Below are 14106 nucleotides of genomic sequence, written 5' to 3'. Positions count from 1 at the left end.
CTCCGGCATCGCCGCTGACGCCGAACGCCGCCCGAACCGCGCACGCGCCAGGGCGCGCCTCGCCTCTCCCTCTCGGCGCGGGGGTGAGCAGGGAAAGCCGAAAAACTCCGCGCGCCGGGAGGGAAGCGGATTTCCCACCCCTGTGCCGCCAGATGGTATCGCCCAGCGCCGAGGGAGGGCCGCGCTTAGGCCGGGGAGCGTCCGAGCGCCCCTAGCGAGGGGAGCAGCGGCCCCGTAGCCGCCCCGGCTGGGCGCAGGCAGGGCCACTCCGCCCCGCCCCCACCGTGCCGTGTGAGGGCGCGAGGCGCCGCGGCTCCTCAGCAAGTCAGCGCCGCTCCCTTCCCGCCTGTGTGTGACGCAGTGAAGAGTTTCTTTCGAAATCCGAAAGAAAAGCGATAATCCGACCAACTGGGAAACTGTGGCACTGGGAAACAAGGATCTAGTTTGCTAGATCGCTGGGAAGACTTGTGGATTTCGAATGCAGGCTTGGCATTGCTCAGCCTTTTCTCCTCTGCAGCTCTGTTGAGTATTAGCGCCACGACCGGGTTTTTTATGACGTGTTTTTAACGGAGATGGTGTTAATTGTGGAAGTAGCGGTGTTCAAAAAGCAGTCTTACGTTATTCCAACAAGAAGATGGTTTTTCTTCTTCCGCGCTCAGTCCCCTCAGGCCTTTAACCGAGATGATCTTTTAACGTCTTAACAGTGACGCTCAGAGAGCAGTTTCTCAGTCCCCTGACAGACACAGCGCACAGCCTTTGCGAACACGAGCCCAGCGGTAACAGAACAGCGCGCCATTGCCCGCGCCTCAGCTGCTCTCTGCCATCTGGTGGATACGCGGAGTCACTGCTTCGATACTTCCCATTTCCACAAAGGAAGCGATGTTCTGAATAACTAAGCCGGTATCGCACAACCGCAGGGTGGCTGAGGCTGGCAGGGCTCTCTGCCCACCTGGCCCAGCTCTGCCCCAGCAGCGTGCTCAGAGCCGTGGCCAGGCGGCTTCTGGACATCTCCAAGGAGGCGACCCCGCAGCTTCTGGGTAGCCTGGGCGTGTGCTCCATCACCTGCACAGCACAGAAGTGATGTCTGGTGGTTAGACAGAACCTCCTGTATGCCAGTTTGTGCCCAGTGCCCCTTGTTCTGCTGCTTTCTACCTGAGAGGCCCCAGCCTGTCCTGGGTTTGGCCCTTCTCCTTGTTGCGCATGAAGCGGTCCTTTTACAGAGGAGCTATTGAAGAAAGCGTGAGATCTCACAAGAAAAACACTGTTTAATATGAAAACTTACATCAAAATCTCTCGTGCATCTTACCAGCTAATTTGCAGCCTAGTGAACATTTGACCCACGGAGGTTTATAAAAATGAACAGGCTAGTTACACCATACACATTCATTCATAACAACGTATGCACCACAGATACTGTTCTCTGTTTAGATTCAGAACAGAAGCACAATTTCAAAGCAGTGCAGACTGTATGGCAACTGCTGAATTACGGCCTGAACCTCTGATTGACCACCTGAGACGAGCACTGTCAGCCACAGGAGCACAGGTGAAGGCAATTCAGCTGTGTGCCGGAAGGGGGGGAGCCTGGCTGCACCTCTCCTAGACCTGTTTAAGAGCTGACTGCCAGTAGGAAAAGGTCTGTTTTTGGAGATCCCTCATTTTGAAGTTTTCCAGTGAGCCCAGGGCAATGGTAAGCCCTTTGTCTATTCTTTTTTTGGTGTAATAACCTGCTTAGCCATGCTCTCTTGTATATTTCTTAATTATAGCATCTGTGCATTCATTGATTATACAGCAGACCAATCTGGAATATATGGCATATCTCCTGTGGCAGCGCGTAGTAAGAAGAAAAGGCTGATAGAATGTTAGGACTGCTCAGCATTTAGTGCTTCATTCCTTGCTGCAGTAAGTCCTTAAACACAGCTCACGTTTCCTGGTGAGGATGTGGACACAACTGAGCGCAGTTGGGATCTTTCTTCAAATCGTCATTCTGCAGCTTGGTGACTATTTTTAAACTCAAGATGTATGTAATGATTCTTTCAAAAAGGAGCTTTTTACATTTAATTGCACATGAATTCATATAGGGTAGAATCAGAACCTAGGATTTATCTTGTTTATTTTGCATTCCTTTGCATTTTTGAAGACAGGTTGCAGAGAGCAGCCTGAAAACACATAACAAATATTTTTCCTAAGGATTACAGCTGACGAAACACAGTTATGACTTAGTGCCACATGGCTGACTTTGCCTACTTGATAAAAGATGTCTGCACATTTAACAAGTCTCTCTCCCATTCTACTTTTCTGGTGCCTAATACTGCATGGACTTTATTGGCCTCCATGCCTCCAGTTATCAGCATTACCTTGTGTCTTTTAATGTAAGGCCTCCTTCCTTATCTTTTCAACCTCTGCTCTCTGACAAAGTTTTCAGGTGTGGTCAGACCTTCAAGCACACAGTGTGACTGGACAGGACTCCTTCCTGTTAAGAAACTCATCAACGATTGTGCTTGGGTTTTGCATGCTGCAGGAGTGTGAATGTAGAGAGAAGGCTTAGCCACAAGGGAGTTTGCTCTGAAATGTTTAAAAGGAGACTGATACAAGCAAACCAGCCTCGAGGAGAAAGCTGAACCCTTTGGAAGAACTAAAAGAGTTTGTCCTTGTAGCAAGTCAGAGCTGCATCACTGTTTTCTGTTCACCAGAAAGCATTTTAGACTTGCTTTGTGCAATACCTTCATGGGAGCACGTGGCTTCCTGTCTTTGTGCAACAACTTCATCCCTGTTTGAAGCTGGATTAAAAACATGGCTCAGTCATTCAGATCAGAATGAGATTGTTTTACAGAACAAATCATGATTATGATTATGATTTGAAGATGAAACAGTCCTCCCACAAGTGAAATATGGGATGGACTGCTCCGGGAGCTTGTTAACATGGGAAGGATGTACCCAAAGACATGTAGAGAAACAATGGGGAAGGCTGAAAATAGAAGGTAGACCTTATAAACTTGTTCGGGTCATGACATCTCCCTAGACAAAATCTCTGGAAGATACAGGTGTACCTAGAAATGAGAACCATGAACAGCTGGGTTCCAGTGCTGTCACAGAAGTTGCATGCACAAAACTTCACCTGCTCACATGCAGCACAAGCACTGCTTGCTGTCAGGTGAGTGATGGCTGCTGGTGTGGTGATGTTTCGTTAGATGGGAGGAGCAGCTACTGCTTCTCAGTTAAGCTAATAAAATGGCACTTAAGATGGAGAGGGTGTGTGGGACAAACAGTACGGCACAGTAAGCTCTGAGCAACTTTATATTTAAACAAGTACATTTTTCCTTTTTTAATCCATAAGAAGTTTACTGTTGAAAAATGCTATATACTAAGGCAAACACATTATACATATAGATTAAAGATCAGACAGCAAAACCTTGCAGAATGAGCACTACTGTTGTTATGTAGGGTTTACAATTGACGATAGTTAAAAACCCTCAAGGATTAATGTACTTTCAAGGTAAATTAGGCACAAAATTTAGCTTGTAACTAGCTCTGCAAGCATCTCACTTTGATTTCACCATTACCAAGTATTACAAGTGATCAAAAACATATGCTGGCTGCAAAACTTTAAAATTTTATTGTACTGTGTGCTGAAATAGTACAAATGTATACAGGACTCCACCTTTGTTAAAAAAGCATGTACAATAGGGACTATAGAAAGCAGACTTGAAGGGCCAAGTGGGCTTTGTTTGGGCTCAACTGGTAGGTCATAAATCTATGGCTTTGCTTCGTGGATGTAATTGAAATTGAGTAAGTGTAAGAAATGGAAAGATATTTTAATTAACAGAAGCTATGACAGCTATGATAGATTTTAAAGGAACTCTAACAAGCAAACTAAGTGAATCTTCTGCGTGCCTCTCACCCTGGGAAAACCACCTGCCCAGTCATGGTACTTCCCATGCCAGCTTGCTGAATAGCAAAGGTGCAGTTTGCAGGATACAGTGTGAAACTTTAAAGCATGAGAGATTGTGTCTATAAACAACAACAAAAGATACCTGTGGAGCAAAAACTTTCAGGTGATTTGCTGCAAGCTGTTAGCTCAGTGAGACTTCAGTTTCAAAAAAATTCCTGATTCTTAAGAAACGAGAGGGTTACAGCAAGTCTGTGTGGACCAGAATAAAACCTTGTATCGCTGAAAATGCAGGGATCCTCTAAATATGTGTATTAGAAAAGTGTTAGATTAAAATATCATATTATTTCATCTTCCATTAGGAAAATGTATTGCTGAAAGTTACCCTTTTTTGCTTGCTTAAAAAGATTGGCAGAGAACTACAAGGAACTGTCAGATAGTTCTCTCAGGATGCGTTTGTACTGCATTGTACAGGACTAGCATAAGAGGTGAGAATCTCATCTTAGTCTTAATGCTGTTTTTGATTAGCAGAAACATAAAAAGGAGTGCCCGGAAGCAATGTGATAACAGTGTATCATGCAGTGTTTTGGCTTAACAAATAAAGTGTTTCAAACCAATGAGGTGGCTGGAAGGCAGGGGTTTCAAGCCATTACATTCACATGACATCATCGAGAAGTAAAACCGTAAGTGAAGGCAAACTGGAAACTTGAAATGCTGAGGTGCCTAACAAAAGCGTGCCAGACGAGTTATTGTTTCTAGCATGCACAGCTAATGCTTGAAGGCCTATGAGAGCAGTAGGAACTACTGCTATTTCTAGTTCTTCACGTTGCTGCGTTGTTTCTGCTGGCTGTGGTCTGATCGCGGTCAGTGAGCGCTGGGTGCTGTCAGGTTAACCCACGATCTCTGCAGGTTCAGTGACCAACTTAGATCCATCCCACGCTGTCTTGAACTGTTCAGGAACCGGAAATTCTTTCTGGTAAGAAACAAAAGCGCCAATGCTGATTAGATAAACAGCGGATGCCTCGTGAAAAGTGGTGGGATACTATTAGTGCTACATGACTGGGAAAGCATTGAGAGCTCAGACATGCCAGGATTATAGAGAGGCCTTCCTCATTACCCTAGGAAGCTATTTTCAATGCTGCACAGGAAAAAGCCTTACTGTTACCTAGTTTCAAATAGCCTTGCTGTGGTACTCCTGTGTAAAAATCCCTCTCACACCATTATTTGGGACAGCTAAGTAAATAAACCTCAGGTCAGAAATGACTTTAGGCTCCATCAGTGGCTGGCCTGGAAGACAGTAGAAGGGATCTGATGTGGAGATTTGGTGGGGAGACTAATTTTAAAGAGGAAAGCAAATGATATAACACAGAAGAGTGAAATCTAAAATACCAGCCTATCATTTTACACGTGATAAACGTCTAGAGGCATGGCATTCATTGTGGGTCAGACAAAACAAAGCAGAACCTTGAGGGAAGTTTCCTTCCATTTCATGTGTTCAATGAAAGCATGAGAGATATTGGGTCCTCCTTGGTTCTCAGAGAACAAAAGTGTGGAGGAAAGGATTTTTTCTTTCAGATCTCACAGTGTTTTGATAGCCAGTGACTTCACACAACAGTGGCAATTTAAGGAGAGAGACTCATCAAAGAGATTTTTTTTTTTCAGAAGCAGGTAGATATGCACTCACTGAAAAACAATTCTCTTTTTATTTGCCTGAAGATGAGCATCCAGTAATCACTTTAGGAAAAGTGGAGCATGCAGATTCTCTTGTCACATCTTTTCCTTTGTAAAGCCTAAACTCTTCTGCCATATGGTATTCCAGAGTGGAAGACTTATGGCAAATTCAAGTTCTCTCTCGAGTCATTCAGTGCAACTTCAAAACTACTCTGTTGAGTAAGTATGCTTTACCTGCAGGTTGCCTTGCTACAGTGTGACACAACAGTGGATAGCTTTAGTAGAAATGATGGAGAGACAAGTATTAAGGTCTTACTAGGACAAAAAGGAGCCTCTGAGTTAGAAAAGGCAAACCTCATGTTTAGGTGATGTTTAAGAACCATATTTTGAAAAAACACTAGAAAGAATTCTACAGATACTACCTGTGTATCAGCAGTCTTAGAAAAAAAATAAGTAATACTTTATCATTTCACTTGGAGCTGCAAGATTTCTATCTTAACTTTAGCGTCATCCTCTTCAGTCAGAGTGCTCTCAAATAATGTGTGAAGTGAGTCCCACTGGGAGGTTGTGTTTAGGAACCAACTTCAAGAAAAGAAAATTAAGTGGATGGGAGATGAAGCCATCATCTGTATTTATATAAAAAAAAAAAAAAAAAAAAAAGGAGATAACATCTTTGGCAGGGGCACAAACTTCAAAGATTAGAAGTCATTCTTTCTGCACTGATAGCTGAGAAAACAGAACACAGGAATTCAGTTGTTTCGGATCATCTCTTGATCATGTTCGTACGTGTGGTGTGTGAGCTCTTTCTTTCCTAGCAGTTTTATCTAGCAAGGCTAGATGGGTAGAGGGAGAGAATCTCTAAAAACAATCTCACTCACATAATCGCCATCTTGGGGGATGAGGATGTTCATCTCAGAAGACTTGGCACTCACGATCTCACAATCTAATGATTCCTCACTGAGGTAGATGTGACAGCCTTCTGTTTTGTTGATGGAAATGGTTGGCACTTTCCCCATCACCTGGAAAATGGGATATACTCGTTATCGAATCTTAAAAAGCAAATAAAGGCTCTGTTAGCCTAATTTTTATTGCCTGCCGGGTCTAATTTTGCCTGTCAGCATCTGATCTGTATGTCATCTGCCTGCATGATGCTTGCATTTGAGATAGAAGCTACCATTTGCTGAGCACTAGAAGTTCTTGGTGGTGACAACAATGTTCTCTATGCAACTGCAAGCTTATAATACACAGCAAACTTTTAATGCATGACTTGATGCAAATTTTTTCTCCATTCTCTCTGCTTCCAGTGATGTTTTTGTGCTGATACTCAGGCAGCATTCAGCTTGTTCATCAGCAGGATGGCATGAAATCAAACACGTGAACTCCAACCCATTCTAGGCAAATGTAGGATCTCAGCATCCGAAAGAAGTGTTTTGTGATGCGTTCCAAAGACTTAAAAACTCTTCCTGGATTTATAGCACAGAACAGGAGAGGGTTTTATCCCCTTCAGGCAAGATAGAGCCCTAAAAAAGCACGAAGATCAATTTAATTACATCTTCAAAGGTATTTCTTACATCACGTTAAAAGCGAGCACAAGATTTACTTGAGGGGGGCAAAAGGAAGTCAACTTTCTCATGTTGACCATTCTGCAGGTTAAAAGGTCTCTACCTGGCTAACTGGCTGACTCATGGCTGTCAGTAAAAATTCCTCCTCCCCACTGGCTGAAAGCAGCAGTACACTCTGGTCAGAGTATTGAAAGGGCAAAGGTAGCTTTGAGCTACAAAACAGTAACAGTGCGTGACAGATAGCCACTCGCTAATAAAAAAAGTGTCTTCCATCATTCGAGTTTAGAATGTAATTTCAGCTTCAGTTCCTTACATGTGACGGCAAACAAAGAGCAAGTGGTCTGTCTACTGCACTCTGCCCTCCTCCTGAAGTCTGAGCTATGTAATGATCAGTGCTTCCCAGCCTCATCTTTCCTCTCTTTTGCCCTCTATTGCATGAGATCCTGCAAAAGGAGGCTCTGTTTAATGTTATGCATTTAGCAAACAGCAGGAAAAATAAAATGCTGCTGGGAGAAAGGACAGCCAAGAAGTAAGGCACTGAAGTAAATATAGAAAAAATTATAGGGTAATTCATTGCATTAATATGTGATATATTTGCAATTTATGAGCTCAGATCTTCAAAATACTGAGAAAATGCAGGTTCTGAGCACTTGGCATGCTCAAATCCTTCAGAATCAGGCAGCTTATAGCCAGAATCTTAAGTGTAACTCCACTCTGTTCTATGCTGTAGAAGCCTTATGCAATATTCATAGAACCTGCTTAATCAAAAGAATTTTTATTCTTAGTAAAGATATTTCCTCTTTGCATGAATATTAACAGCGTCCAGTTTTGCTGTTCCTTACATAGGAGTTTTTGTCTCTCATGAGAAGTTCTAGAAGCGCTGATAAAAATAATCTATTTATTTAGGAAAAAAACCAGAAACCAGCCAAATGCCTGGGATGTTCAAATGCCTGTGCCATAAGTTGTGTAGGGATCATGGCAAACCTGCTTGTTACAGCTCAGAAGATGACGTGCAGCTGGTAGCAATGTCAGTCACTTGCAAGAGGTGCAAAACTGCAAAAAAAGTCCTGCTGTTTTTTAGTGTGGTATCTGTGACCAGTATTTCTGAAGTACAGAATTTACTGCAGGCATAGCCTTTTAAGCAGAAGACCTCAGCTTTTGTGAAGAAGACAGGCAGTTTAATATAATTTAATTTCCATTTAATTATTTTTCTCTTAAAATAAAACATCCCAGAGGCCTTTCTTAAGATCATCTGTGTTGGTCCCAGCTTGTACAGTTAGACCTCTCTGGAATGGAACGCGTGAAGTGCCGTAAATGCCAGGCAGGCTGTCTGTATTTTGAATAGGGCAATGTCCAGTACAGGGAGGGCAAGATCTGGATTAAAAAAGTGTATATTTTCATTTCAAAAGAACCACAAGAGAAGGTGATCTCTGATGAAATTTTACTTGCTGCTTGTCTTGGACAACACCAGAGAGTCACAGCACGTATCTGGGCAAGTTGTCTGCATTATCTTATCATGTAATGAGTCAAGTTGTTGGCAGGGAGATCTTCAAAATCCAAGAGCCTGCTTTGACTTTATGTCATTGAGTTGTCCTTGATAGTCTATTTGAATGTTTTCATTGAGAGAAAAAAGAAGAAAGAAAAAAAGAAATAACCGACTTCTAGGCTCAGAAACCAATTAGCTAACTGCCAGAATTTGAAGCACTGCTAAACTTCCAATTTCAGGAGCTGTTTACCATGAAAGCAACAAAATTAAGGCCAGAAGCAATAATATTTCAACCCTGCTTGGGCAGGAGGATTGGAACTGGATGACCTCAAAGGTCCCTTCCAACCCAAGCTATTCTATGATTCTGTGATTCCACTGAATAGATCTGTCCGTTTCGCTGGAACCAGGTGTTGGACTAAATGAAGTTTATTCAGTAACGATCAGTAGTTTTCATAGGCACTTCCTAAATACATCAGCAGAATTCACTGTATATTAAGATAGGTTTGGCTGCACCAGTCTCTCACTCGTCGTGTGCGCGTGAGTTTCTAATAATCTCTTGCAGCCACATGTCGGGCTTGTTCTTTCTGTCTGTTCTCTTTCTCTCTTTGTTTCTCAAACAGATCTTTACCTGAATCTGAATATCCCTGGAATTGATCACTTCCACGATTCCCACAACGTTGTCAAACACAAGGCCAAACTTTTTACAGTTATCTAAAATAAAAACAATCGTAAATAAGAAAGGCAAGATAAAAGCAAATACATGCACATCAGTTGCATTAATTACAAAAGTTTCCAGTCTCATACTGCGTAATCACTGGTGATCTGCCCATCACAATGAATGAAATGATTCTGATGCATTATAATTGCATAAGTTTTTTCAAGATTGGCATTTAAAGTCCAGCTGAGCTATTCACTCACCGATAGTAATTGAATTGATCTTTCCTTTTATCTGAAGTGTAGACTTGTTACACTTGAAGATGTAGGCTACTTGCTTGAGTTCAGTGTTGGTAATGACCAGGTCATTCTTATCCTCTTGATATTCCTATTTCAGAAGAAAGTTTATTTATTTGGTTATCTTTAACTAGCTCACAGTCAGAGCTTAGTACAACACATCATCAAGTCATTGCATCACTGCAACAGAACAATATCCTCCTGGTGGCTTAAGAATCCAGTGTGATTGGTGGCTGGATATTTCACCTACCTCAGCCTTTGGTGACGCATGTGTACGTTCTAGAGCTGAAGAACTTGGCACAGACCGAGACAAACCCACTGACTTGGTAGCAAAGACATTCTGCTCTCAGCAGTGTAAGAATGCCTTCACAGCAGTTTGGCTTTCATTCAACTTACAACCAGCATGTTGAAAGCCAAACCAAGTTTTCACTCCCAGCAATGCTATCTAGGGCTGTATACAGTATATTGTGAGCTGGTGCAGGCAGCAATAAGGAGAATATTGCAATAATATTGCAATAAGCAATATTCCTCCTTAAACAATAAGGGGGAATATGTGAAGAAATTTTCTCTCATTATGAAGTGCAAAAGGTTGTTTACAGTCAATGTATGGCAAAGAAAGGCTAGGGATCCCCAAGGGAAGTTCCAGGTAGTAAAGCCCTAATGCAAAACAACAGAGGTAAATTGTGGCTACACTCTGTGCAAACTTTCCTCCATTGTAATGACTGTGTACTGAAACTTCTGCATGACTAAATTGCTTACTGCTTTCTCCCTCTTTAAACCAACACAGTGACATGGCTTTTCACTCGCAGACAGTTTGGTATATGCCTCCATAAATTAAATTCCATGCTCTAAGCAAAGATATCTTTGTCTTCTGTAGATTGAGCAAAAGGAAAATACTTCTGCACTTTTAAGCATGAGAGAGGACCAAGTGATGAAAAATAAATGTATAATTCCATCAGTTAACAAGGATGGAAACAGTGCTCTCTGCTAATAATGTATGTTTTCTCACAAGAGCGGCCTGCAAAAAGGGATTTTAATTGGGATTCTTCATGGGATTTGTTTCTGGAGCGCTGTCTGATTTTGCTACAATTTATTTGTTGGTTTGACATTCTCCGTTTCGGATGAAGTATTTTAGATTCTCAGAGACAAATGAATTAACTTTAGATCTCAGAGAATAATAAGCTAAACTGGAATAAGGTATGGTAGTTGCAAATTTTAGTTGCAAATTTGATCTGTTGCTACTTGATCACGGACAGCCTTGTGCAAGAAGCTCAGTGCTCAGGCTGCTCTGCAATGTGCAGCGTGCAATTCCGCGCTGTGACTGGAACGCACCACTCTCCATTTTTTCCCCTCTAGCTCCAAGACGGGGGCATGGCTCTGCTGCGGGGAGTTCTTGGGGGAGGTGGGACTTGGAGTATGGCTTTTCGTGGGAGAACGAGCGGGTGGACCTTGGGCACGTAGGCTGGGGTTCTTGTGAGTCTTCTGGTCGTCAGAGACATGGCGAAGCCCTTGGGAGAAAAAAATGGGTCGTTATTATAAAAGAGAATCTGTTGTCTTGTCCTAAGGCTATTCGTATTGAAATAAGAAAGACAGTATCTAAGTCATTTGCAATTGTGTTAAATTATCTGATGAGCTGACATTTTTTTATTTCCTTGTGCTTTGCCAGGGTAACCACCTGAACTGTAACTGGCGTAGATGTTTTTAGCCCTTTATATAAAACCTCTTTGACCCCGGATGGGCTGTCTTAAAATCTTTAAAATGCAGCAGTCTTTTAGTCCCTCTCCATCTGTAGAGAGCTCTGTGATCTTGCTATCGAGTATTTTTACATCCAGAAAAGTGAGATTCTTTTTCTAATTTGGCTCTAGAGGCAGACATATGAATTGTATTTAAATTCACAGCCATCCACTTTAATTACAACTATCCAGTGTTAATACAAAAGGTTTTATCACACTGATTTGTGAGCCATACTTTTCCACGCAACATATGAGACATTTTGACACAGGCTGGTACACAGACTGTGGGTCAGAAACAGGAATAACTTCTGACTGTAATTGCAACTTTGAAGTTCACCAGCTGCTGGGGATTGAAGATGTCTAACATGGTTGCATTGAAATTAAATGGAGACTTTGAAATAAATGGTGTAAATTTCAGGAATACTGAACAATTTTGAGTGCTGCTACTTCTAAAGGGGGTTTTAGTATGCTGTCTCATCCAGATGGATCAGTACAAGCCTTGGAAAAGTCTCTGTTGCCAAAACATAGCTTAAAAACATTGGTGGAATTTGGGTCAGTACATGCAACAGCTGTTGATGTAGTTTGACTCAAGGGTCAGAATTTGATTTCTTCTCTCCTGACCTTTGGTAATTGCCTCTCCCTGGTTAAGCTGTGCAAACAGGGCTGAGCGAGATGCCGTTCCTTCATCCTTTGGGGGGGTTTCTGTCCCCCCCCCGCGGCGCGGTCCTGGGGGAGGTGGTGGTGGAGGAGGTGTTGAAGAGGGGCACGACCCACTGGTTAGGACAGACCTCATAGACGTAGGTGATGCGACAGGACCCTGTGTGGGATAGATGGAAATTAGTTTTAAATACAGTGTGACAAGGAACACATTATGATGATAGCTCTTACTTGTTAACATCCTTGGATAGTGTTGAGTTTCATTGACTCCAGGCAGCCACATGCTCAGAAGAACTTCTAGCATCATAAGTGGTTATTAAACACTATTAGTCTTTCCTCGCATCGATGGAAACCAGGCTGGAAAGACAGGCAGTCCACACTGCCACTCTGCTGCAGAGCTACTCCGCCTAACGTATTTATACAAAATGCTTGCCAAGAGTATTATTAAACATCTTCAATATTAAAGTTTCCATATGATTTACATGTGCTGTGATATATAAATGCTTCTCAGATGTAAAAGCAAAAATCTCTCTTTTTTTTTTCTTCAGACACTGTATGCAGTAACTTGATGTTCAACAGAAAACGTTTCTGTCTAAAAAATAACTGAAGGGGTCACCAAATGTCAGTTATGCATATGCAAGATTCTCAACTATAAAAAAACATGTAAAATGCTGTTCTCCAGACTGCTGAAGTAACTGCAAAGATTTGAGTTGCAGCAGAAAACAAAGCTATGGTCGTTCAAGTCAGTTCTTCATGAAATTCAATATTTTTTGATTTCTCAAATTATTTTTTTTCAATTGCAGGAGATCACAGCACATGAATAATGAGTGAGGGGACCCTGATAAAGTAAGTAACGCAGTCATTCTATTAGTTTGTGCAATCAAAAGTAAATGTTTTGGTCTGAATGGTGATGCTCATATATAATATTATCAAACAAACAGGGAATACAGATAATGAGCTGATCACAATTTTATGCATCCTACCGATTGAAATGATACAAAGAATCTGAGAAACTGAGAATCACTTTTCTTGTCTTGCCACTGAGTGTCACTCTGATGCCAGAAATTGCTCATCTAGACAGCATCTCTGCAGCAGAGCAGGGACTTTTATAAGAACTGCTGTGAAAAAATTAGGTTGGTCTGATTAATTTAGCTTCCTCTCCAAGTGTTGTGCATTGCACTAACTCATTCGATAGGTAGGTAGATACAGTGGAAAAATGACAGAGAATTACAGAGTCGTGTCTCCTAATTGGCTGCCTTTGTTAGGAGATATAGGTTGTTAAAAATGCATCCCAGGTAACCAATACTGGAAAGAGATATTGCTTAGCTGGACTCAAAGGATATTTTTAATTGTTTACTGTGCCACCACTTTCTGCTTTGCACTAAGTGAAAACATCAAAGCATGCATCTGGTTCATCAGGTGCACACACTTTTGTTATTCTTCAGACATCCTTTAAAAAAAAAAGAAAAGACTGGCACACTTGTGTACCCAACGGTATTCAGACCTCTCAGTCTGTATGACCCTGATTTAAGCAGCACGGAAAAGTAATAACAACATTAATTAACATCTTAATGTAACCCTTCTCTTGGCGCATGAGTCTTCAGCACGGGGGTACTGTTCCACTTGAGGCAACCATTGATGGTTATGGTAGTGATAAACACGCTGCAAGACACTTTGTCACATTAGTGGCATTAAAACTTACTTGCACAGTAAGACTCAGGTGAGTAACAAAGCTGATGTAACAGCACGGTCTGATTGTTTCTGAAAGGATCTGTGATCTCTTAAAGCAATGAGTTCTCCCCCGTGCTGCTAAATGATTTTAATCAAATGTCAACAAAAGAGAATCCCCTTCTGGAATTGATTATCATTTATTGTCGAGATACACCAGAACCAGGTGCTGATGTTTTTTGCTCTTAAAGACATTTCACTGTTGCACGGATACATTTAACGCTGAGCATTTCTGCATATGTACTTGGTAATTATTGGTTATTATTTTAGACTAGGGACAGCTCCCCCTCTGGGAACTCAATTTACAGGGCCCATCTTCCTGCCTGTGCTCATGTCAGTAATGTTACCTGCAGCAGAGTCAGCACAACCGTGAATTACTATAGTAAAAAATGAATGCAAGTGGATTCAGTGGCACAGTCAGTTATTGCTGCC

The 14106-nt window shown here is 42.0% G+C and overlaps 1 protein-coding gene and 1 long non-coding RNA gene across 5 annotated transcripts in view; one reads left to right on the top strand and one right to left on the bottom strand.

Annotated features, from left to right (window-relative positions):
• The first annotated feature begins 1561 nt into the window (after positions 1 to 1561).
• The window catches only part of LOC122178644, a 37187-nt gene continuing 24642 nt past the window's right edge, over positions 1562 to 14106 (top strand). Inside the window, exons 1-2 of the long non-coding RNA XR_006178410.1 lie at positions 1562 to 3151; positions 12750 to 12792. This is a non-coding gene — a long non-coding RNA (uncharacterized LOC122178644). The remainder of the gene's footprint in view (positions 3152 to 12749; positions 12793 to 14106) is intronic.
• CAP2 (cyclase associated actin cytoskeleton regulatory protein 2) overlaps positions 3282 to 14106 on the bottom strand; it is a 65519-nt gene continuing 54694 nt past the window's right edge. For all 4 annotated transcript variants that reach the window (XM_042868890.1, XM_042868893.1, XM_042868892.1 and 1 more), the window contains exons 8-13: positions 11911 to 12106; positions 10889 to 11064; positions 9524 to 9647; positions 9234 to 9316; positions 6436 to 6576; positions 3282 to 4859 (exon numbers count right to left, since the gene is read on the bottom strand). In XM_042868890.1, the coding sequence (XP_042724824.1) occupies positions 4776 to 4859; positions 6436 to 6576; positions 9234 to 9316; positions 9524 to 9647; positions 10889 to 11064; positions 11911 to 12106 (804 nt within the window). In that variant the 3' untranslated portion in view covers positions 3282 to 4775. The remainder of the gene's footprint in view (positions 4860 to 6435; positions 6577 to 9233; positions 9317 to 9523; positions 9648 to 10888; positions 11065 to 11910; positions 12107 to 14106) is intronic.

Source organism: Lagopus leucura, unplaced genomic scaffold (genome assembly GCF_019238085.1).
Source record: "Lagopus leucura isolate 7727_CA_CO unplaced genomic scaffold, USGS_WTPT01 Super-Scaffold_100002, whole genome shotgun sequence".
Taxonomy (NCBI): domain Eukaryota; kingdom Metazoa; phylum Chordata; class Aves; order Galliformes; family Phasianidae; genus Lagopus; species Lagopus leucura.
This window is presented reverse-complemented; position numbering and strand designations above follow the sequence as displayed.